The sequence below is a fragment of the Fistularia commersonii genome, chromosome 18 (assembly GCF_037954325.1).
Source record: "Fistularia commersonii isolate RoL2024-O1a breed Wild chromosome 18, RoL_Fcom_v1.0, whole genome shotgun sequence".
In the NCBI taxonomy this organism is placed as follows: Eukaryota; Metazoa; Chordata; class Actinopteri; order Syngnathiformes; family Fistulariidae; genus Fistularia; species Fistularia commersonii.
This window is the reverse complement of record NC_141301.1, coordinates 4,042,179-4,067,974: the sequence shown is the minus strand read 5'-3', so window position 1 is coordinate 4,067,974 and position 25,796 is coordinate 4,042,179. Positions and strand designations below refer to the sequence as shown.

Here is a 25,796-nt window from a genome sequence, read left to right as displayed (position 1 = left end):
CAGCATTCACTCTTTCATCTAAAAGTTATGTAGACATACAACCATTTTCCCAGTTATTCACATGTCATATAGAGTTGCATGATCATTCACCCTCTCATTTATACATGATATAGCCATGCAACAATTCACCCTCGCGTTCATATGTCATATACAGTTATACAACCATTCACCCTCTCATTTAAACGTCATATAGGGCGGTGATTTTCAACCGGTGTGCCTCGGGGAATTATCAGGGCGCACTGGATTATAAGGTGCATCTGTCCCTAAGAAATGGAACGCCACTCGCCATGTCATCACGTCTGTGACGCGCTGACATAGAGGTCAATGCTAGAGTTAGCGCTACATGACAGTGGCAGTTCAGGATATGAGCGGTTGACAAAAGAAAAAAGAAAAGACGGGGAGCTCGAGGCAATACAGTGAAAGCTATCTTTTGTTTGAATTCACTTTCACCGGGGATGCAACGGCACCGACTCCGCGGTGCTGACAAGCTATCCAACAGCGCCTCGGTGCCAAGCCAGCTTAAACGCCATCTCCGAACGAAACGCCCTTCCGTTCAAAACAAGTAGACTGTTTTTTACGCTTCCGAACAAACGATGAAAAAGGGATAATTTTTTTGAGGAAAACCGCAAAGGTAAACGAGAGAGCCCTCAAAACTAGCTACCTTGTTGCCGAACTCGTAGCTAAATCAAAAAACGTCCTACACTTAGTGAGTATAAATACATTAAAAAACTCTATTATTACTATATGTATTATATGCACTGTGTTAGAGTGTCCTTTTATATGATTTTGGTTGGGATTATGTAAATGTAAAAAATGTGCCTCGGCTCAAAAAAGGTTGAAAATCACTGATATAGGGAGATAGAATTCACTTTTTCATCTAGATATCATACATTCACCCTCTCATTCACACACCTGGGCAATTTTATGGTTTCCAATGAACCTCCTGCATGTTTTGGTGGAAGGAAACCAGAGTGTTTGCAAACGCAACACAGAAATCCAACCGGGGACCTGGCGGCCGCCGTGCAGCCGATATGGTTTAATTCTGTTTAAGCTGTGCTCGACTCAGAACTTGCACATTCACACGCGCTGGAAATCAGAAATCGTAAAGTGCATTTATGTGGTAACTGGAGTTCACGCATGGATCTGCCGCTTCTGGTCGAGGACACTTTTCTTGCCGGCTAAAACGGCGACCTGCATCTCTAGGAACTGTTGTTTACTATTATTATATCATTACATCATGTGACGGGCTGATAACCTCTGCTTTTAATAATACCTCCTCTGACTCATACGGAGGCCCGTATCAAAGTTTTAATTTCTGTATTGACGTTATCGATCCGGTATTTTTCTCATTCATTTTATTCTGCGTGTTTCTCAAATGAATGGCCATAGAGGACGTAAGACGTGGGAAACTACACATATAGCTGGGTTGCAGTAGATATTCTGCTTATTTTCGTCCGACAGGTCGGCTTATTATTGGATATTAAATGCGCGCTAATGAAAATGAGGCTTTGCAAATGATGAATGTGGAAGGGAACCTCCTAGAATATGCTACATCCAGGAATACACTCAATGCGGTTTTCTCAATGATGCCCCTCTGACTAGTGATGTGGTATCTAATAAAAAAAAAAAAATTGGGAAAAAAAAAAATCACTTCCATTCATCAAACCTTTACTAAAAACACTCCTACCGGAGAAGAAGCCTTCCCTCCCCAGCTGCAACGAGACAATATTAACTTTACAGATGCGCCATCGGGAGACCGGGCTGTTTTGATAGTAACGGCGAGACGTCTGCGGAAGCAGTTTTATCCTTTTCTAACACCCGCCGGTGCGTAAACATTACCTGGAAACACTCGGGGCTCGACGTTGAATTGCGCGTTTCTTTTTTTTTTTTTTTTTTTGTGTGTGTTTTTCCCATCCCTCCAAAGCCGGTTAGTTAACACCGGGGGTTCCTAGACAGACAGCTTGTAGCAGACAGGTGCAGAGGAGTAGTAATCCGCTATGACACGACCGGCTGACGTCACTGACGGCTGTCAGTTTTGAAAACCTCGTTTTTTTTTAAAGCGTTGTCACGTCTCGGAAACCGCAAACCCCTTTTTAAACGCCGGAGACAGGCGCCGTGGGCCCGGGCCCCCGCCGGGGTCTCCACCCGCTCTCTGACGGGGTCACGGAAGCTCTTCCGTAGCGCTTTTTTTTTTTTTTTTTTTTTTTACTTTCTTTACGAGTCGGACCGAAGCTCAGTGATTGAACAAGAGGCCCCTGGGGCCGGTGACCGGTGGCCCCTCCGGTCGCCGCTCCTAAACGCAGACATGACAGAGAACCGCTGTCACTGTGAGAAACCATTGACAGAGGCCGCAAACCAACACGCTATTTATACATATAAACACATATCTATGTAAACAATCAGGCTGTCAAACAGGCTTGCCGTGGATTAACTTCGATAAACCCAATTAATATCCATTGATTATTAATTGTTATGCATCACGATTGTTATTTCTTTTGTGAATATTAAAGCTATTAATATACCATTATGACATAACCGTCAACCCTAGGGTTGTTATTTACCAACTCCTCTGTCTTGGTTCCCGTCTCCCTTGTCGTTCATTGCATGATACATTTTAATCAAATAACTACGCAAATTAATTCATCTGGATTAATGAGTTTTTGGCTCGGACTGTCATTATTTATACTGCTTATCCTGCACAAGGGGTTGCTTTCACCGGTGTTATCGGGCGAGAAGGAAGGTTTTCTGGTCGCCGGTGGATCACCGGGCCGCAAAGACACACAACCGTTCACTCTCTGTTCGGGCAACTTCGGGTCTCCAATGATGCTACGGCATATTTTGGGGAAAAACCCCAAATTGAGATTCAGATGGAGAGGAGAGAAAACCCCCTGTAAAATCAAACCAGAGGACTTCTTCCTGATGGAGCACTAACGTCTGGAGGCCATTAATACATATATATAAATATATATATATATATATATATATTTATACACCGCTCAAAAAAATAAAGGGAACACTTAAAAAACACATCCTAGATCTAAATGAATGAAATATTCTTATGAAATACTTTGCTCTTTACACAGTTGAATGTGCTGACAACAAAATCACACAAAAATGATCAATGGAAATCAATTGTATCAACCCATGGAGGTCTGGATTAGGAATCACACTCAAAATTAAAGTGTAAAAACAAACTCCAGGCGGATCCAACTTTGATGTAATGTCCTTAAAACAAGTCAAAATGAATCTGTGTTGCTTCCTGAGTGGACACTATGATTTCACAGAAGTGTGATTGACTTGGAGTTACATTGTGTTGTTCAAGTGTTCCCTTTATTTTTTTGAGCAGTATATACATTTTTTTTCATTATCATTTTTCTGCTGGTCAGCAACAAACGTGTTGCTATTTACTGTTTATTTTCAGGGTCTCTTGCGTTCTTTTCCAGTACGCGACACCTTTCAAGCCGCGCATCTAAACCGAGAAGCGTCTCCCGGGTTTTCGTCTCGACACGTCACTCAGTTTTAATTAAATCCAACCGTGTTTTTCTTTTTTTTTTTTTTTTAGTTTTCTGCATAACGTAAATCACAAGGCGGGTGAGAATCGATGACGGAAAACGCATAACAGTTGATGTCGGTATTCACGTCCGCCGGGGAAATCAGCGTGGTTTGTTTGGTCTCCTCGACCCTGCCGAGACTCCCTTTCCCCCCCAATCAAAACATTTGCACGTCTGCCGGCATTACCCTCATTTACTTCGAACGTAACGACGTTCAACAGAGTCGCAGTTTTCGGTTTCTACTCGCTCCCCTTTGATCCCCTTTGGTCGCCGGGTAGCTTTCGACTTTAACATTGCGCAGAATTCTTCCCCCATCCGTCTGCTGAAAGCAGCCCGGATAGGAGACAGAACAGGAAGCTAGCTTTTTTTTTTTTTTTTTTCTTTTCTTTCTTCCCCTCAGTAGCAGTGTTGACAAGAGTCAAACGTGACCTCTCGGAGACAAGGTACACGTTCCTCCCGGGCGGAGGGGAGGGAGGTTCGGGGGCGAATTAAGAACTGCGCTGAAAGGCTGCATGTCAGACAGGTGTCTGCAATCTCACAGTTTCGGGATAAGCCTTCTCCCTTTTTTTTTTTTTTTTTTTTTAACCCCGCTCTTGGTGTTATTTCAAACATCAGAAAGCTAGAAAAAAAAAAAAAAATCATAAACATTTGCAAGCAGCCACGTGGCAGGCACATGTTGGCGCTGGATTGATTTAAGCTGATAAATGTGCGAGACCCCTTTGTTTTGCAAGATCACACATCTTTTTCAATGAGCATGCTCAGCTATAGTCATGTGATATAGCGCTAATGTAAGCAGCCCGCTAATTGTGTTATCTGTCCTGGCTCTCTTGTCAACTCTCCAAAAGCGGAAAGCGATACCTCTAATCGACTGTGAGCCGGAGACGTATCCCCGAGTCGGCCGCGAGGGTCTTTCATGACGCAGGCGGTGTGTTTCATTGTTGACCTTGTCGGAAAATAAAAAAAGGCGGAAACACCTCTGATGTTCTACCGCTCAAAATGTATTTAGCGAACAAACGTGTACCTTGACATTCTTTCATATTCTATGGCAAGCACATGAGAGAGCGTCTCACATCGAGTTCATCCGACTGCATATCATCGTGTTTACCATGCGCGGGTTATTTTACCGTTGCCTATAGCTTAAATATACTGCACAGCTCCTTTGTCGACTCTCGTTTGGTGCTTTTTTCTAATAACAACAGCCATTTCTCACTCTTATATACCTTATATATCAGTCACACCGACTGAAAATGTCATCTTCGACAATAGATGTGAAACAATCCCCAGGAAATAGACAGCACCAATAGCAACGCCGATGGGAGCGGAAGGGTCGGCGACAGTTTCCGTATTTTTATTTTATTTTATTTATTCCGTCCTCAGGCACGGACAACGGCGAGGTGTTCAAGTGCAGTAAGGCTTTTCGGACTCAAACCGCGAGCGGCCAGAACCCCGAGGCGGAACTGACGCTGGAAGGGGAGGACGACGGCTTCAGCGTGCTGCAGGAGAAAGAGATCGATAACCTCGGCGGTGAGTCACGATCAGACGAATATTGAATGTAGTTTTTCTAGCTACTTTTTTTCCAACTGTGCACGTCTTTTTAGCATTTGTCTCACAAGCCCAGATAAACAAATAATAATGTCAGAGACTATATTCAGCCAATCAGAGATGTATTTTTCTTTGAACCAGAGTTTCCTGATAAGTTAACATTCAACGTAAACATATCGGGATTATCTATTTACCCTTTTATTTCAGGTATGACCGGTTAAAGTTCAACCAATTAATGCATATTTTACATTAGCTATACCTTCAAATATCAGCGCATCTGCAATAATGAATAGGGCCTCAGTAAAATGCTGTCGCTCGGCGTAACCGAATTCGATGTCGGCTAACAAACCTCCCAAAAACCAGTATCACGATGATGTTATTAAAGGGGGATTCCCAAATGCTTTTGCGGTGGAATACAAAGTGATACCAAACCCCCGACAACTATTATCAATTAGGAAAAACATTTCCTGTGTTTTGCTTGCGTGGATAAAGAAAAGTCTGAGAGGGTTTCATAATCGGTCTAGACAGTTGTTGTCGTTGAGTTTTGTTTTTCAGTGGATTTGGCATTTTAGAGGATATAAAAAAATATAAAAAACTAACAAGCAGACCCATTATTTGCCAGTTCCTTCGCATCGACAATAAGCATATTCAGAATTTCGTTTTTACCTGGAGGCAATCGTTCATTTTAACTGTGTCATTGTGTGGCTCCAGGGGCCGTCCAAATTATCTCTGCGTGGTCATGATAGGTCCAAAAGGAAACTGTCTGGCTCGGCAGCGGACCACAAACGAAATCAAAATAATAAAAAAAAAAAAAAAATCATCGGTTAAATCGCCCGAGGTTACCATCGGCAACATCTGGGAGGGGAACCGAAGAAGTGACAGCACGTGGTCCCCTGGCATTTATTACATTTTGTCAAGTCGCACAGGAGACAAATATTGTTTTTAAAGTATTTTTTGAATTTAAAATCCTAAAATATATATGTTTTAAAAAGAAAAATAATCAAAATCCCACCCATTATTTTTTTTGTGTCCCTTTTTGGGGGCAAAAACTCCGACTCAGTATGAGTGCGTGCCTCTTTCTCTCACATATATGTGACCTAAAATCATATAAAAATAACCTTCACATGATCTAAATATTGCTACTTATTTTTGTCTTTCTTTTAAATCATGAGATCATTAATCAGAGCACGTCACACATTACTGGACTCCTCCTCATATTGATTATTTGTTTATTTATTTGTGTGCATGTTTGTGTGTATGTGTGTGTGTGTGTGTGTGTGTGTGTGTGTGTGTGTGTGTGTGTGTGTGTGTGTGTGTGTGTGTGTGTGTGTGCATTCATGAATGTATGCATGTGCGTGTCCATGCGTGCATGCATTAATGCATGCGTGCATGCATGCATGTCTGTATGCAGTATGTATATAGGTATGTTTGTATGTATAAATGCATCTACTTTTTCACTTTTTTATGCATGTATTTATGAATGTATGTATATATAAATATATGCATGTGTGTGCGTGTGTGTATATGTATGTTTTTTATTGAATGTACTTATTTATACATCTATTTCTCATTTTTGTGTGTATGCACGTATGTAGCTGGTTATTTATGTATTTATTTTCGTTTAATAATCACTAAGTTAATCCTGCTTCGTTAATGAGACGGGAGCTCAACCGGTGGATTCCTCCCAGGTCGGATCCCACGGGTGAGCTTCCACGGGAGGAGACAAAGTCGCCCCTTTGTCTCACAGGGGAGTAGAACGCGTGTCTGCCAGATGAGGACCTGCTAACCTTTATTTTAATCCTTAGTAATTGAGCCGCCGCAAAATAGAGAACCCGCGGTAATGAATGACGGGTGTATAACCAATTATAAACCAAACTTGTAATTTTGCCCATCAATATTTTCCCAGTTTGGAGTTCACGCCGCTACCTGCAGGGGGGCTCCCCTCGCGTAGCAGGCCTCGGACAGCGATTCGAACAGGGACCGTTATTTGTGTTTGGCCTGTTTCTAATCCCGGCGGCGTGAGCGGCCTTGATGAGAGATCTGGGAATCGGTCCTTGTCAACAAGAGCGCTCCTCCTGCCAGCCGAGGGGGGCAGCGCCTCCTGCTTCCCGTCGCCGCCGCCGCCGCTGTGGCTGCCAGACGGGGCGGTGCCTCTCGCGTCACGGGCCGAGGCAGCTGCGCTCACTGAGCCCTCCGTTTGGTTCTGCTCCCTCGCAAACCCGGAAAATGCTCTCTGCGCTCGGGGCTGACGTTAGACGTGCCTTACAGCACACACACACACACACACACACAGACATACACACACGCGTGCGTGCACACATTCAAGTGCTGCTAGCAGCGTGGAGTGTGAAAATGAGTGCATTGCTCAGACAGAACTGTGTCAGTAAAATGGGGCTCAGCTCCATTTTGTTCTGCTGTAATTTAACAGACCATTTTAATCCTAATTCAAAATATCAATCCCATAAGTGACATCTGCTTTCAGGTAAAATTTCTAAACTATAAAAGCAAGACGGTAGTCCTTATTCTGCATTTTGCTCAAGTATTCCCTCCCAAACCTGCACTGAAAGAGTACAGTATTAATGACTACATGCACACAGCTAGGCATTTTAAATTCTAATATTTACATTAAAATATCCAATCTTATAAAAATAGCCTGAATGAAAAAAAAATGCAAAAAATATGTAAATCTGTAACATAATTTCAACACTTTTTTTGCATTTTTTTCATCCAAAAATAATTTGATACTTTTAAAAGACACCGCTAATGGTGGTTGATGATTTGAGCTATTCAAATGTGTGTGTGTGCATAATATATTGTCAAAAAATTGATTGCACCAGTGCATGTGTGTGTGTTTGCGCGCGCGCGCGTGTGTGTGTGTGTGTGTGTGTGTGTGTGTGTGTGTGTGTGTGTGCGTTTTCCATCCCAATAATCAAATCAAACACTGCAGTCTCGTGGATGGATTGTGGGTAATAATATACTTGTCTCCTCTGCTGCAGCAGACACACACCACCCACCAACACACACACACACACACACACACACACACACACACACACACACACCCCAAATGTCCCCAAAACTCCCACCACACCAAAACCAGACTTTTCCCTCATCACTTCATTAAATCCCTATCATCACTTGACAAATATTTGTAATTTCATTAAATTAAAAGAAAAAAAAAAAGATGCACCCAAAAGAAGCTGGGCATTTAAGCCCTGGCCTACACACTCATCTCATCCTGGGTAACTCACCCTTTAATTTCATTATTCCTGTGTAAACATTTAATGTCATATACCCTAATTATGAAGGGATCCCAGAGGGGATTACTGCCCTTAATCCCCATCAGCAATGGACGCAGTGACTTAATGCTGGAGGGGAGATGGGGAGGTCGAGGGGGGAGGTGTTCTGCAAAAACCCTGGAGGTTCTCACCACAAAGACCCAACCGTAAAGCGTTAAAAGCAGGGCCTTGTAACGTGGGTTCCACGAGAACCCAGAGGTGGAGGAGAACCTACCGCACTGGAGAAGATAATATTAATAATCAATCAGTCAGATGTGCAAGTGCTGCATCTCTCATATTATTGATTTTTTTTTTTTTTTTTTTGCTACCTTTTCCATCCACCCATCCCCTCCCGCCCCCTTTTTTCGCTTTAGTAACACACCAGGAGGAGGCTTATCTGAAAGGAGGTTAACAAACAAACACACACACACACACACACACACACACACACACAAAGTGGGGTTAGTGTTTACTCTGAGCTTGTAAGCGACGGGGTTTTGAGGCATCAACCGATAGGATCGCCGTTAATGGACCCCGAGCGACGCTGCGGGGTGGGGAGGGGCCTGGAAGGGGGGGGGAGGAGGGGGGTCTCTGCAGCTTGCAAGAGCGATGAAGGGGCGCAGTGGGACACGAGACCGGAATCCACTTGTATTCCTGTAACCCTATCGGCCATAATTGGCCCGAGGAGCGCAAGATTAAGATTGATGAGACATTAAAGTGGCTCTTCGGAGTTTGGGCTGGGGGTGAGGTGGGGCGGTGGTCGATAAAATACCCGCCGCCGCCGCCGCACCCCCGATGATTTCAAGAGCTTTCGTTTTGAGACAAATCACTGTGACGGCGCTCCGGGCGACACTGATCCGGGGAACATGGAGGGGAGGATGACGCCCTGAAGGAGGCGGAAATAAAGATGTGATCACCATCAGCTGATCGGGGTCACAAACCCCATACCTTAAACCGCATGACTGTTTCACTTTGTGGAGATTTCGTTTTTTTCTTTTTTATTATTATTTTAGCCTTTAGCTGCAAAAAATCTAAATAATCCCAATTTGCCTTTTTTTATATATATTTGCAAATCAATGTCTATGGAATTGCTGTTCTGTATTTGTTATTATTGTTAATCGCTACTACGGGTGGAAAGCATTTTAAATGTCTATTTTTTTTATATTACCATGTAAACGTTAAACTATCAATAAGGCGTATGGGGGAGACTTTTCCTGATTTATTCAGTGAACACACACACACACACACACACACACACACACACACACACACACACACGTGCCGATGGATGACCTGTCATCCCTGGAAGTGCCCACAGATCCACTACCCCCAGGGTCTCCATCCCATAATCTCTGAGACAAGGAGAGGGGAGGAGGGGTGCAGCATCACAATTCTTATTTAAATAATATATATATATATATATATTTTAACCCATCTATTGTATTGATGACGGTGATGATAATGATAATGGCGACGCGTAACACGATTCCGCCTAGTGAATATAGTGTGTGTGTGTGTGTGTGTGTGTGTGTGTGTGTGTGTGTGTGTGTGTGTGTGTGTGTGTGTGTGTGTCAACAGGCTTCTTTTCTCGCGCGAATTTCGGAATTGCATTCGTGTATCGCATATTATTGTGCGTAATATCTTCCCAATGCAACGACTGTGTGTGTGTGTGTGTGTGTGTGTGTGTGTGTGTGTGTGTGTGTGTGTGTGTGTGTGTGTGTGTGTGTGTGTGTGTGTGTGTGTGTGTGTGTGTAATCCCTGCAGGCCCGGTGGTCCTGAGCACCCCGGCCCAGATTGTGGCCCCGGTCCTGGTGGCCCGGGGGACCCTGTCCGTCACGGCCTCGGAGATCTACTTCGAGGTGGACGAAGAAGATCCCGCCTTCAAGAAGATCGACCCGAAGGTGAGGAGAGAGTATTTTTTTTTAATTCAAATTACCGGGATTACGCTTTACGGGTATTACGGTAAAATAATCCGCTCTTCCTGATATTTTAATTAACGTATTAGCAGTTAATTGTGCGCTTTTTTTTTTTTTTACACCCCCCGTTTTATTTTTGAATTTCCTTAAAAATGCTCACTCGGGCCTCAAACTGGCCCCATTCGCCACCACAGATACATTTTTTTTTTACACAATAAATTGTTTTTTTTTTTTTAAAAAAAACATCGAAGGAAGAAAATAAAATCTCCCCCTTCTCTACTTCCGCCAACACACACTTTTTTTTTTTTTAAATGAAATCATAATGGGACACAAATATATATCAGCTCGTTTTATTAGCTCTTTAAATTAGATGAGAGACAGGAAAAAATAAAAAAAAAATAAAAAATCAGATCACAGATGTTATAATCCAGTGTATTTCAAGTGCATTTTTTCAAACTGTATTATATATTTATATACTATATATATGTTATTTTCTTTTTTAAAATCATGGTGGCCTAAAGCATAGTAGAGAGGGGGGGGAGAAAAAAATATGCAACAACCTAATGTTCGAGTACTTTAAATAATAATTCAAGTAATTTGATGGAATGTTTCGACGTACCAAAAAAAAAAAAAAACAAGTATCTAGCATAAAAAATGTAAACTTTTTTTTTTCCTCAAAGGTGAAAAATCGTCCATTGTCACAGAGGAGCCGGGTATAAATTAATCCGTGTTTTCGTAGCAGATGGAGCAATAATGTAAAGAATAAAAAGGTGGAGGAGATTTTTAAACAGGTGGATCCTATGTACGCGTCACAGAACAACATTCACAATTTCAGACCACTGGAATCACAATCTATGAATGTATTTACAGTAGGTTATAAAATGTACAGGTGTGTTTTTATTTTATTTTTATTTTTTATTTTAACTCCACGTCACGGGTGTGTGGGTGTGTGTGTGTGTGTGTGTGTTTGTTTTTTTTTAAAGGGAAGAAATAATAGAAATAATAAACCAGCGTCTGCGGTGGCTTATTCGTTATTTTCAACGGTGAATTATGAAACGGGTTCACGGCCAATAATTTAAATTTCGTCTTTTAGAAAAATATCAACACCGTTTTAAAAAAATAATAGTAGAAAAAAAAAGGTGCGAGGGGGTGGTAGGGCGGAAGGTTTAAATTGGGGTTAGAGTAAAACAAAAAAAATCTCATTTAAAAAAAATATCGAAATGCCAAATGATGTCGAACAGCAGAGGACAGTCACATTTCACCAGACTTTTTTTTTTTTGAGCTATGTCCGTTGTTTTTTTTTTGTTTTGTTTAGTTTTTCACGCTCATTTTTTTTGAAGACCGAACTTCTTCGTGTTTTGTTGTTGTTATTATTATTATTATTATTTTTGTTTACCTCAGAGTTTCTCCAAGCTTTTGGGGTTGGTCAGTATCTCTCTCGCCAGCCGCCAAGTCTGTTTGGCCGCGTTTTCTAGAGCCGAGTGCGGCTTCCCTTGAAAGAGGTCTAGGTTGGGGAGGAAATAGTGCGGGCACCTCCGGCACTGCAGGCACGAAATCAGCTGCAATAGTATCCCGTTGAGCCGGTCTCCCAGACAGTTCTCGTCCCAGTCCGACTCCCTCGGGTGTTTTTCGCACTCGTAGGACACCAGAGTCTTCATGTGGTAGTTGTTGAGCGGCTGGCCCGGCAGCTCCAGGTGCCGGTCGCGCAGCGCCTTCAGCACCGACAGGCACTTCTTCCTGCAGCCGCCGAGCAGCAGCCGGTTCTCGGCCTCGGCGAACTGCAGCACCCAGGCGTCGCTCTCGGCCGAGCTCTGCTTGCCGTTGAGCGAGTAGCACTCCTTGGAGAGCAGGTTGAAGCCCTCCGCTTTCACCTCGGCGACCCGGTTGGGCCCCGGCCACGGGATGTGCGGCAGGGGCCAGTGCGCGGCGCTGCGCGGCCAGATCCCCGTGCACTTGAATGCCGGCGTGATCTGCACCACGTAGCGGTCTCGGATGCGCAGCTTCACCTCGCTGGTGTCCGCCACCATCTTCACCACGTCCCTGTAGCTGCACTTGTCCACCGCCTGCGCCACAAGCGTCTGGAACCGGGAGCGGATTTTGCGCGCCGACAGGTACCCGGACGCCGTGATGAACTCCACCCACAGGGACATGCTGCGTTTGCGGCCGTCGCTCAGCTTCAGCACGGCGCAGCCGGGCAGAGAACCGTCGTCCACGAAGTTGAACACCCCCATCTGGTTGAGGTAGAGCACCACCTCGAACTCGGTGGGCGAGATGACCTCCAGACCCTCGAAGCGGTTATCCATCTCGCTGAGGGAGCTGATGAAGCGCGGCTCCTGCACCTCCACCTCCTTCAGGACGTCCGACACCACCTTGCACACCTCGCGGATGGTCTTGGAGATGGCCGCCTTGCGCGACTGGCATTTCTCGTTGTAGTATTTGTTGAGATGGTACACCAGCTTGGCCTGCGCGGCGATCATGTTCGGGCAGAGATCCGGGTTGTAGACCGGAGTCTCGCAGTACGCCGACGGATCCAACGCGGCTGTTTGTACGGGAGCCAATTTTAGAGAAGAAAGAAACGCTATTTACGGAGAAAAAAAAAAAAGAAAAAAAAAAAAAAACAAGATTTTAAAAATAACCTCTTATTTTTTTCGCTGCTTTTTTTCCGTCTTCAAGAGGCGGAGACGCGCTCACGGCACATGCGTAATGGTCGTACGAGCCCCGCATTCGGTGTCTCCGCCTCGGCCCGGTTTTTAAAAGTCCATCGCGGAGAGAGAGAAAAAAACAACACCCTCTCCTCCTTTCTTTCCCCCCCTCCTTTTCTTTTTCCCTTCTTCTTTTCTCATGTACCGGTGTCACGTCCGCGTAATAGCGCAGGCTCCGGAATGTGCTTCTCCCGACGCCGGTGTTTCTTCTGTGTGTTTTACACCGGGAGGGGGTGGAGGGGGGGCTCTCTCTCTCTCTCTCTCTCTCTCTTTTTCTCTCTCTCTCTCACACACACACATATACACACGCTCTCTCTTTCACACACACACGCACTCCTTATTATAAGGGAGGAGCCGAAGCCGCGTTAGCCAATCGGCGGCCGATGCGTCACCGCGTCCCAGTTTATCGAAAACAAATTCATCCCCGGGTGTTTATATACAAGTAAAAAAGTAAAGGTAGTGCTAGTGCCGGGGAGCGGAAGTACACCTACGCCTTATGGAAAAGGAATTAATCCCTCTCTCCCCCCCCCCCCCCCCCCCCACCCACCCCTTATCTTTTTTTTTTGTTTCTATTTAATACTTTGCCTTTTCTTGGACTTTCTGCATCGAATCATTTAGAGCAATAATCTTTTAAATTGGACACAAAAAAATGGAGAATTAAATATTTTTTTCGCCTTATTTTATCGTTTAATTAAATAGTATTGTCCTATTTTTTGCCTCTGGACCGGATCTAATTTCTCCCCCGATTAGAACAATTATAACCATTCTTTTTTTTAATATACATTCTAACGCCGCGCTGATTCTGCAAAAAATCTTTTTTTGTCTTTTTCAACCCTCGAAATGTTAATGGTAAAAAAAAAAAACGCTTTGTTAGATTCAGAATTTATTTATTTGTATTTATTTAAGAATTTAACGGAAAGTAAAACGGCGTGCGCAACACGGTTATTATTATTTATTCGTGAAATCGATCATCGCGGCTCAAAGTCACGGGCGTTCAAGACACGCGTCTTTCTTATTTTCTTTCTTTCTTGCGTTCTTTGTGTCTTTCTCTCTTCTTTCATTCTTTTTTTCTTTCTTTCTTCCCTTCGTTTTGCGCGTCCACTCTCCCGTCCGCCGCTTTCACGCATTTAAGGGATTTCGATGGTGCATTAAAAGTATAGATTTATAGAATACATATTTATTGTATATGCATACAAACGCACACCAGTAATAATCTCATCAGTTTAATTTGAGATTGAGATCTGGTCATTTAAAGCAGAACAAAAAGTCTCACTTTTTTTAAAAAGATCATGAATTTGGCACCGTTATTTACATTTTATTATTATTATTATTATTATTGTATTATTGTTATTGTTATACAAGTTTTTAAGTGAAACAGAAAAATCGTGATAAAACATTTGAAACAGCAACTTTGTGACTGAAATTATTTTAAATTATTTCAACAAAAATACACACACGCATACATACACACGTATATGTGTGTAAATAGATATATATAGGTGTTCATGTATATATATATATATATATAGACAAGAGGATCAAAATATGATTTGAATTTTGATTACATTTAATTTGTTAGTAGTGGGGATGGAGATGGAGGGAGGGATGGCTTAAAATTAAAGGATCTTTAATGTTCTAAAACCAAATAAATGAAATGTGCACGTGTTGCAAATAATGTCATCACGTCCGGCCCTGCGTGTCTGACCTTTTCTCTTCTTTCCGAAATGATTTCCCGTCCTTTTCTGTCAGTTCATATCTATTTATTCATTTATTTATTCATTTTATTTTGGGGAGCAGGCGGGGTGGGGGGTTTCCAAATAAAGATGTCTTGCATCCACACAAAACAGTATCTCATCTTCACACTCCATCTCACACCAGGTACAGCGTGCTTAGTGAGGAGGAGGGGAGGTAGGAAATGCAAAGGGGGGGTTTGCAACGTTACACAGATCGAATGCAGAGCAGAAGTGCATATACACTCGTTCCAGCGGAAACACGAATAAGAACAGGAATTATAAAGGGTGGGAGGGGATCTGACTCTGCGGATGCTGCAGCTTCCTGGCTTGTCACACTTCCACTGCAAACTGAAATCACGGAATCGTAGCATTTAAGTTTGGATGATAGGGTCCAATTTTGAATTCAACAGAAGTCAGATATGTTTTATGAGTCATCTCTATATTTGATATTACATTTAAAGTGTGTGGAAATATAACAGAGGGTCCTCATGTGGTGAGAGGTAGCTAGAAATCCTCTCCCCTCCCATGCTTTTGATAGGCCTTTCTCTCCCTCCGCCTGTAGCCCAGCAGGTACCTGCCCTTATTGAAACCAGACCCGTCTTAACTTTTCCAGGCTATCTCGCCGCTCCACACATCTCCATATCTCCGAATCCGTTTTCACCTCCTAAGATTTTTTTTTTTTTTTTTTTTTTTTTTTTTGCGCTCCGCCAGCTTTTTCGGACGTGTGATAGACGAGGGGGATTTTCATTGAGATTATCGCCTGGTAATCTGAAGCATGTGGCCGCGGAGGTCTCACAGTAACTCAGCCTCCCAGGTCCCAAGACTCCGGCGCTTGTCAGGTCCGGCCCTCGGAGAGTCCGGTCCTTTTAGCCATATCTTTACCATGACAACATTGCGAGCTTTGTTACTTCATCTGCCATCCCGCCAGGCGATTGGAGGCCCTCCAGTGTGATATATGGGGCTCTGATTGTAGGCCTATTTCTGACCCAGCAAGATGCATGCATGATTGTGTAAATCAATACAATGACTTATACTTCCCCTAATTTTGCAAGAGCATGTGACCCTGTTTTGAAGGCCTCTTTGTTTCCAGAGCATGCCTCTACACTTATTCATTTTTTCCTGCATTTTTCTTTTTCCTTTCTTCCAGAAAGACCGATCATTCTTTTAACATGGCCCCGCACAGGGTCAACGCTACCTTCCCAAAAAGGCCGGGGATCGCCCTTTTGGGGGATCGACTTTAAGTGCTATCCAGCTGATTGTGTCATTGAATATATCGATACCAGCATATTTTGTATGCTATGCTACGCAACGAGATGTGCCATGTATTTTGGAAAACACCAATGGGACACGTTCTTATCATCATATTTGCACATTGCAATATGTAATGCTGATATAGAAAGAAATTGTATTGATAATATTTTTTTTTAAATTTAAGTTCTTTGGGAAAAATATTGAAAATATAAAGTAAATATATTTTGTATTTTTTATAATTATTAATCTTATTATTATTTCATTTTCATTTTTTTTATATGTATATTTTAGTTGTTTCAGTCATTCTAGAAGGAGGCATGAACCAGTGAGCTTTGGGGCGGATAAAGACCTTTATTCCAAGAGTAATCTACATGGCAGCATAATTATGGATGACTAAATATTATTTTAGTAATCCCATTCACAAGAACAACTGCACGCTGCCATATGCTTTCATATTGAATTTCTTTGGTTATTTTGTTCGGGGGGGGGAAAAAAAAGACAGAAAATCTTTACAAAGGGAGGTTAGTTTCTGAAGCTAATGTGCAGATTAGTCAAAGTGGACTTAGCAGGATGGCATATTTTGAAATTAATCAGATTAAAAGATGTGACACGTCACAAATGTGACACCAGCGTTCAAGCTGTGTGGAAAAAACCCAACAAAACAAAACAGGGTTTAATCCCGCGGGACGACACTCGCATTGACACGTTTTCTATCATTTTAATTGTCAGAAAATGAAATTATCATTTGGATTTTTTTTTTTTTTTAAATAATGGAACATTATTGTTCCAAGCAATATGCTGTCCCGGTAGGGGGCCATCTAATTTTTCGGACCCCCCTCCGATTTTGCGTCCGTTCATTTGCCTCGTCCAACGCCGTGCATCAGCAACCTCCCTCTGCAGAAGTCAGGAAGCACATGGACCTTTCGTCGATGAAAGGGAAGCAAAAAAAAAAAAAAAAAAAAAAACACACTTTTTTAGCAGCATGATGAAATTTTGTGAAAACAGAAAGACAGCGCAGAGTGCAAATTAAGAAACTTAATTGATTGTCTCAGCTTCATTTGGCCCTTCACCCCTCCCCTCTGCAATATGGTACGCTTGTCAGCCTGGGTGATAAATTACATGCATGCATTTGCATGAATTTAGCATGAATAGGATCCTGTTTTATTTATTTATTTTTTTCATTTATTTTCTTCGTCCAAATAACCACCAGAAAAATAAACATGGTGTGTGCCACAAAAAAAATAAATTAAAAAAACAGTTTCTTTCCTTTGGTTATCCACGGATTCTGGGATTTCCACGTGTCTGATAATTAGCACGTACTTTGTTTTACTTGCTGTAAAAGTTAAGGCTTAAACATCACACGTGTCAATCATTCTGCGTAGGTCTGCTAATGCTGCTAATGTTTGTTTTTTTTTGCTCACAGTCTGCAAATTAAAGTTTGAACTAGTTGCAGGGGATTCATCTTAATATCGGTTGACACCTTAAAGTGAGAGCGATAATCATCCGCACGTTGACCCCGTGACGGCTCTCGTTCTTTCCTAGCGCGTCTCGGCGCGACCGAACGCAGGACTTCCCCTCACGTCGTGAGATCCCGAGCGCGGGAATACGTCAAAACGCGGGGAAAACAAAGAGAACGAAAGAAACGGGGGCATTTTTCAAGGCTTCGGGGGCTGTTTGTAATCAAATGCCGCTGCTAAGGCCTGTGATGAAATTAGGTGATGTTGCCTAAATAAGGGATGAAGGGTTCATAATTGCCGGTCCTGGAGATCTGAGGTGCCGGGTGCCGACTGTCAGAGCCGGGCTAATGATGACAAATGTCTCTCTATGCAGATTGCCGCCGCCGCTGCAGCAGCAGCAGCAGCAGCAGCAGCGCTGCTGTGCAGCTGAGAAGGAACAAGGGGAGAAAATGCAGAGGGTCTAATAAGACAAAGCTTGCGTGCACACATTTGATGACCTACGTGCAAACAAACCGATGGGCCGCCGTTGAAAACTATTCTGTTTTGGTTGCCGTGGGGAGCGACTGTAAAACGGGGAGGGTGCGCTGCTGCCCCCGCGCTGGCAATACTGACTGATATTAATAGTTCTCCAATCTGGGATTAGCTGTCTGTTTAGCGAGCCGGTCGATGTTTGACACGCGAAAACGGATCAATTTGTCATCGGCTTCTCCGCAGGTTGTGAAAACGCGTAGAGAAATATAATAATGAGGAGAAAGGCCTGGCTTCCCTTCTTCCGTTTAACAAGGCTGTTTAAAAAGCGCCGAGTTTTTAAGCACCTTTTTTTTACCCGCAGAGTTATAAATCAGATTTCTCTTACGCTGACTGGAAGGCTCACGCTAATAAAAGAGCAAATCTAGAGTGTTGCCGGGCCAGATTTCCCCAATTTGTTGCATGAATAGCCCCTGAAAGGGGTCCCTCTTCTTACAAAAGGAGCCTCGTCTTTGTTTGCTCTCACCCCATCTGTGTCATCTGGTGGTCCGCGCGAGAGGGCGGTGTCTCGGGGGCGCTCCCCGGCGGCGTCGCCAGTTGTTTTATGGACTTGGTGGAGTGGTGCTGGGAGTTCATAAGTTGGCCGGCCCATTGTGCTCCGAGCCCAGCTGACACGTGTGAATTGACTCCGGCGCGTTGTCAGATAATTTCCATTAATGAATCGGAGGAGTCTGTCTTGTTTCACTCTTTGATTTATGCCCTCGTATTATCATCCTCACGGCTCAGGGTTAACTAACAAGCCCCTCCCGCCCCCACCCAGAATGACTCATCCACGTACCGCCAAATGAAAGCAAGGGCCTTTTTTTTGTGTGTGTGTGTGTGTGTGGAAAGGCTTTTATTTTTGGTCTTTTTTGGGGGGATATCTGTCAAAGTCAATCCATAAAACGGCTATCTTTGCTAATGTATCATGCTCGGAGTGTAGAAACGACACGTATCTATATGTGTCTTCTCAAATTTGGGGTTTGTGTACTCTTAGGTTACTTTCCTGCCCCTTACAATCAGCTGATCACAGTAGATATATTGTCTGATAGTAGAAAAAAGGGTCTGGTTGCTTTTTTTTTCCCTTAATTATCCCCAAACCTTTATTTTGAGTCGTTTCACAGATGTAATCTGAGTATTCAGGGTCGTCCTTCCCGATGCTGCAGTATCACAGCATCGGTTCTGTTATAGGAAAAAAAAAAAATGCGAGAATCGGGCGATCTTTAAGGCGACGGCGCTCCGGTTGAAGTATTTTTCCAAGGAATTGTTGTCATTCGGAAAGCGTTTCCAGATGACTTTCTTCTCGGTGAAACACGATGCTGCGTTTTTGTTTTTTTTTTTGGCGGCGGGGGGGGGGGGACAATTGGACAATTGGTTATCGTCATCACCCCGGCCTCACAGGACCGAGGCCGTTTCTCGAAATTGGTTGATTTTCCGCCCCCTTTTTTTTTTTTTTTTTTTTTTCAATTTGATATCGATCCGCTTTGTTCGAAACCGTCTCATCTGTTCGGACCCGGAGCACGCATTGGCGACCGTCCGGCCGGTCCAGACCCGCAACCTGGCGGTGACGGCCATAAGACGGAAGGGGTGGCCTCATAGCAACTGGCTCCGGCCCCGGTCTCGTCATCCCCCCCGCCACCGCTGCCACATGGAAGGCACATTTGCTCGCCATGTTTCTTTTTTTTTTTTTTTTTTTGCCGGTGTCACCCTCCCTTGGAGAGTGGAGGGGGGGGGGGGTTTGGAGGATGAAAAGGAAAGGAAAGAGCGGGAGGCTCACCCTGAGCTGATGCTCGACAAAGATGGCAGCAGAGACATTTTGTCTACTTTCATTAGTTCTGCTGATGGTGAGCCGCGTCTGAATATTAGCCCGTCGCTGGCAAAGCCGCGCACGTCGGCGCGCAGACGGGAGAGCATGACACAATCAAATCGACCCCACCTCATTTCCATCCTCCACGCTCAAAAAAAGAGGGACATATGGGGCAGGGTGCCAATTGCTTATTTTATACGGTAATTAACAACGCTCAAACCGCGTTACAGCCGGTGGGCCTGAACCATGACGTCGTCGGTTTCACAAATTTACATACATTTCCCCAATATGGCGTAAAAATTTTTCCCCTTTTTTTTTTTTTTTTTTGAAGGAACTTCACACCCACCAGATTGACATTAAAACAACTAAGTTATTATAGTGGATGTGCACGTGTGTGTAAGTGTGTTTGCACGTGTCCAACTTTTCAGCTGCTGTTTTTGCTTGTTTTTTTTTTTTCTTTTCCGGCCTGCATCCCCAGCCTTTTGTTTACCACTAACAACACTAGTCTTACCACGTGTGTGTTTGTACGTGTGTTTGTGTGTGTGTGTGTGTGCGTGCGCGCTACTCCAAAAGTTGTTTTGTCCTGCTGCGCTTTCATCTGTTGGATTCATTACAGCCCCAATCTCACCGGGCTCTATTAGGGAAGCGCAGACAAGCGGCTCCCCATGAAAGAGTCGTGATGGACGAAGAAGTGCTGATGTGCCGGTTTCCCCGCCTCCGGGCTTTCACCTGCTTCGGGAAGAGCCCGAAGGCGAAAGGAAAAAAAAAAAAAAAAAAAAAAAAAACAAGCGGGCTGTGCTCAGTTCAGCCAATAAAAGATTGAAGAGCTAAAATCCAGACTTCTCACCTTGCTGTTGTCTGCTAAAGTGCTTATTTTATTATTTTGAATTTTTTTTTTTTTTTTTTTTTGCAGGTAACTGCTGTGAACCCTGTGCTTAAAATTCACAAAAAAATACTCATTAGCAGAGGAACCATCTGACGTGTTTAGAGGAAAAAAAAAAAAAAAAAGATGAAAGTACAGAAAATGAAAAGATAAAGCCGTGTCGTTCTACCTTGTTAATTTCAAACCGGTATATTATAGTGTCAATTCAGTGGTCTGGCAGGGGTTTCCGAGGTCTGCCTGAGCAGGAAGTGCGTCGGCGGGGTTAGAGCGCGTCTGTTGTTGACACCATCTAACGAAGGGGAGGCCGTGGGTGGGGGATTAGGAGTTTACAGAGGCAGTAATATGATAGGTCAAAAAAAAAAAAAAAAGAGAGAGAGAGAGGGAGAGAGAGGGAGGCACTCCTCCGCAGCACTTGGCTTCGTAATGAATGATTGACTGGAAAAGGAGAAGCTGCCACTCGCTGGCTGAGTGCTCATCTTGACGCCTGCCGCACCGCTCCACGGCTCCCCTTGATCACGTCTCACTGCTCCCCTCTCATCTAAAGCACCAGTCTGCAGGGAAAAGCTGCTTTTCCCTCTTATTTTTCTCCCTAATTTACACATTTAAGACATTTTTGTTTGCTTATTTGCAATTCCTTTTTTTTTTTTTCTCTCCTCTCTCTCGCTCACTCTTACCAGTGAGACTCTCCCTCTCTCAGTCCCGCTCACATCCTTGAACCCCCCCCCTCCACACACACACACACACACACACACACACACACACAACCTTTCCTCTCTCTTCTATTTGCCTTGAGGCAATGAACTAATTTCAGCTTCCATAATTGCGTTGTGTTGTACACCTGTCTGCTATTAATTCTCCCCTGTCTCTCATTCTCTCTCTTAATGAGATATTATTGTAATTATTGCCATTATGTTTTTTTTTCTTTTTTTCTAGGTAATGGGCATGATTGATGTTATTGTTTTGGCAGTGTTTGTTCTCGATAATTAGTATAAACGCGCAAAAAAAAAAAAGAAAAAAAAAAGGAAAACAACCGTCGCCTTTTCGCCTCAAGAGCGTCGGCGCTCGGACGCGGACGAGAGAGCGCAGCGGCCCGGTCGCCGTTGAATGGTTTTTCCCCGCTTGTAGCCATTTTAAGACCATTACAACGGTGAAAGGCGACACAATGGCCTGCCCTGGGCTTTGTTTCAGCCTGTCACTTCCACCCAGTGAAAATCAAATAGTGCTTTTGCCTTTAAAAGAAGAATAAGGAAAAAAAAAAAGGGTTTTGCTTATGAAAACTGAAAAGCCCCCCCCCCCCCCCCCCCCCCGCGTGATTTTGAACGTTATTGTCGAAGAGGCAAACAACTGGAAGGAATGCTAAAGAAAAGCGCCATTGAGGGGACAATGTTGAATTTTCTTCTGTGCCGGCTCCCAATCCAATTAGGAGTTTATTAAGGGTCATGCATGGGGACTTCACGCTGCAGGATCGCCCCTATTGGACGATTTTTTTTTTGGGGAGAACTGGGCCGGAGTCAGATCGGCTCCCTCGACCGAAGGCCGGTCTGTTTAGCGGCGGGGAGGGAAGACTGGGACGGGACGGGGGGGACGGGTTTTTTTTTGCCCCCATTGCCCCGGCGGGTCATTGAAAACCGCCTTCGGGAGCGCAGACGATCCGTCCGGTCGTCCCGAAAGGCGAGGCCGGGAGATAATCCGACACTGTGTTTTGATTAGTTTCTCAGGTGGTACCAATTACCTGGACTCTTAACACGCCTCCGCTTCACACATGCACACACGGTCATGTTGCCTCACTTCCCCCTTTTAAAAAAAATCCACCCGGGAATTCATATTTTTGCCGCAATCGACCTATATTTATTCAGTCAAATCACGAGTTCGTGTCCAAGCGATGCAGCTGCGATCAGGTTCGGAATCTTGTACAAAAAAAAAAAAAAAAAAAAAAAATCCCTTCTTAAAGATGACAATGGGGGTATGAACGCTATATGGGGTGTAAAGGGGCCGGAGTTGATCTTTAATCCCTCACTGTGAGCGGGGAAGTGGGTAAAAGGGTCCCTAGAAGTGGACACATCCAGCCTTTGTTGGTTTGTTCACATGCCAGCGAGCTTTGAGCGTCTGACAGCCGTTTAACTCCACACGACCTGGTTCTCAAGTGCCGTCGTCTTGAGCGCTCTCGAATCCTGTTAGGAGCCATAATTACAATTCATGCACTCCCCGCGCTTCTTTGAAGAGGCGCTGAGAAAGAGCAAATAGGGTGGTTTCTAAGGGGGAGGCGGGGGGATGCTAGCCCTGCGTGCCTGAATGCGGGCCTGCAGCAAGAGAAAAGAAGTAAAAAAAGAAAAAAAAAAAAAAATGCAGAGTTTTACCCGTGACTTCGCGCGGAGTTGCGAAAATCACGGATACGCATCCGGCGCGACACGCTCTCCGAAAACTAGCAAGCGACTCGTGAAACTGTGTGCGAGTTTTCCGCGAGAGGCGCGTTCATTGACTTTTTCAAAGGGAAGGAGAAGAAAGGGTTAGCATAATGCCTAATAGGTGCTTTAGTAATTTCTGAGTTTTCATAGCTTAATCCGTTCTGAAAAGCTCAGGAGAAGAAAGGCTGCAAATGGCCCTCAGTATTAATTTGATGTGACTTCTGTACAATGAGGGCTGTGGATCCCAGAAGCTGGTTTTCAAGCTCGCTTTCTTTCATCATCCGCAGCCCTTGGAACTTTTGCCTAAATGTTTTATGAAACTGAGGGGGCTGTAAGCCTCTTTGGTATTCTGTCTCTATAACGCCCGGTTTAAGACTATTATTACACCGTGTTCAAGGCAGAGGGGCACGTATAAATAGCGCCGCCGCCTCTGCATTGTGTGGAACCTGAAATTGATTTGGTACAATTGCGAGGGCGTTTGTATTAAAACACACATATCCGACCCCCCCATACACACACACACACACACACATACACACACACACACACACACACACACAATGAATTACTGCGAATGCAAATGAAAGTGGGTTTGACACGTTTTTAAATAAAAAAAAAAAAACAATGCAAACACCATATTCAGTATGTATTTTTTTAACATGGAAATCAATGGGGTTAAGTCAGGAAGGATGAGTACGGTTTCGACACATTGGATTTTGTGACTGAACGACACACCAAATGCGCCGTCTCGCGTCTAAGCGCTGTTGTTTTACAAAGCGGAAAAGTAAAATTATTATTTCTGTAACGCCTCTTCCCCACACGTGCACTCGGCCAACCCAATGCGAAAGCCGTAAAAGTCCCTTTCCGTTACTGTATTTAACAATACAGCACACACTCTACTGGTTAAAAGAGAAATGGATGCAAATATGTTTTATTTATTTTTAATGACATAAAACATGCGTGGCTCCGTCCGCGTCTGCCTTTTGTTTACGACAAATAGAGGGGGAAACCAGCGAGGGATGCACTGGGCGGGTCAGTGACCCCAGGAGGAAACAGCTTGCATTAATATGGTTTAATCCAATGTAATTAGTCAAATTACAGCACGCCAAGCAGCTTGTCAGGGGCTGTCGGCTTTGGCAGGCTGCGCAACATGGCCTGGATCCCCACCACCGATACCACCCCCGCCCCCCTGGACGGCACGGAGACCCCAAAAGCTTTGCTCTTTTTCCACTCGCTTTTGACTCTTCTTTCTGGTTTTCCTCCATCTTGCTTCTCAGAAAAAACAAACAAAAAAAAAAAAACAGTGAGGGCTCTTTCTCTCTCTCTCTCTCTCTTTCTCTCTGCTTGTTTTCACCTTTTTTTTTTTGTCTCTCGTAGCCTCTGGCTGCCGCCTTGGCTTTCTGCCTGCCTGCTAAGGTGGATCAAAATGATACGGGGGGGGATTCATAGGACGGGGCTACAGAAAGTCAGAGTAATTACATCAGTGGCGCTCTCCTCCTACGCCATTTTTTATTTTTTTTTTCACAAGGGCGAGTCAGACGTTGCTAACCGGGATTAGCACTGGGTGGAAAGATTTAAACTATATAATTACAAGAGGATAAAGTACAAATTATCAAGTGCTCTCAACAGCCAGATTACCATCCCCTGCAAAAAAAAAAAACAAAAAAAAAACAACCCATTCAGCCCCTACGGGGGTGAGCCCGGATGACAAAAGGCCCTCATTAGCATAAATTTACAAGCCCCCCCCCCACAACTAAACCTTCCTCGTTTCACGGACGCTGATAAGAACCTGTTCCACCTTTGCTTCGGCCGCAAACGGCTTGTTGTGCTTTTGGCAATGACAGATAAGTCGGGGTAATTCCGCTTTATGCCTGGGAAAAAAAAAAAATGATGCTCCAGATGCCGGCTGCATCCCGAAGGTGTCACCCGCGATAATCCTCAAACGGCGTCCGTCCGAAAGGGGGCCGCGTGTTTTCCACGTGATATACCGCCGATGACAGGAAGAATTATACAGAGGAGGACAAATCTGTAACATATTATTAAGCAATTCCCGGTGAATAACGGGGATAAAAGGATAATGGATGAGGGTGTCGTTATTGCCTCGCCGCTGAGGGGAAGCGCCGAGGCAAAGGTAGAGAGACAAGATTAATTGAGGACGAGTGAGACGCTCATTGCTCATCAGGCCCTCCCGTCCGACCGCTCGCTCTCTCCTCCGACCGCCTCTTCGTCCCCGTCTCATTCCTCCTCCGATGCCCCCCCCCCAACATCCTCCCACGCGTCGCGGAAAAAAAATAAGAGGGGAAGATAAGTGGGATCTAAAGCGATCGGCTTGGCACTCGTCGAGGGGAAGCCGGAGGAAGTCGGTCGCCTCGAGCCGGGGAGATTTCAGTCATCTTAAGGCTGACAAGTCCCTGGAAAAGTCCCATTAGGAAAAGCTTGCTGAAAAGACCCCGTGCCAAATGACTGCATCCCCTTCTCTCAAGCTCCTTAGTGAAGGAATCCCAAAGCTGGTTATCAGGATGATGGGCTCGCTAAGTGTGTGTGTGTGTGTGTGTTTGTGTGGGTGGGCGGGTCAGCACCGGACCACATCTGCATGTATATTCCTTAAACACACACATGTAGCGCTTGTGTCATTTTGCTACCCGAACTAATGGACGCTTAATGAAGGAGTTGTTGTTGATCCTTCGCTTTCATTTGTCATCTTTGAAGGGAGGTTGAGGGAAAACGCACACAACTCGTGGCGATTAGTGCTTCAGGCAGGAAG

The 25,796-nt window shown here is 44.3% G+C and overlaps 2 protein-coding genes across 2 annotated transcripts in view; one reads left to right on the top strand and one right to left on the bottom strand.

Annotated features, from left to right (window-relative positions):
• nbeab (neurobeachin b) overlaps positions 1-25,796 on the top strand; it is a 141,054-nt gene that overhangs the window by 58,750 nt on the left and 56,508 nt on the right. Inside the window, exons 14-15 of the mRNA XM_086164077.1 lie at positions 4,929-5,075; positions 10,136-10,272. Of these exons, the coding sequence (XP_086020203.1) occupies positions 4,929-5,075; positions 10,136-10,272 (284 nt within the window). The remainder of the gene's footprint in view (positions 1-4,928; positions 5,076-10,135; positions 10,273-25,796) is intronic.
• mab21l1 (mab-21-like 1) lies at positions 10,622-13,214 on the bottom strand. The gene has a single exon (XM_086164076.1). The coding sequence runs from the start codon at positions 12,762-12,764 to the stop codon at positions 11,685-11,687; it is 1,080 nt and encodes a 359-aa protein (XP_086020202.1). The 5' UTR covers positions 12,765-13,214; the 3' UTR covers positions 10,622-11,684.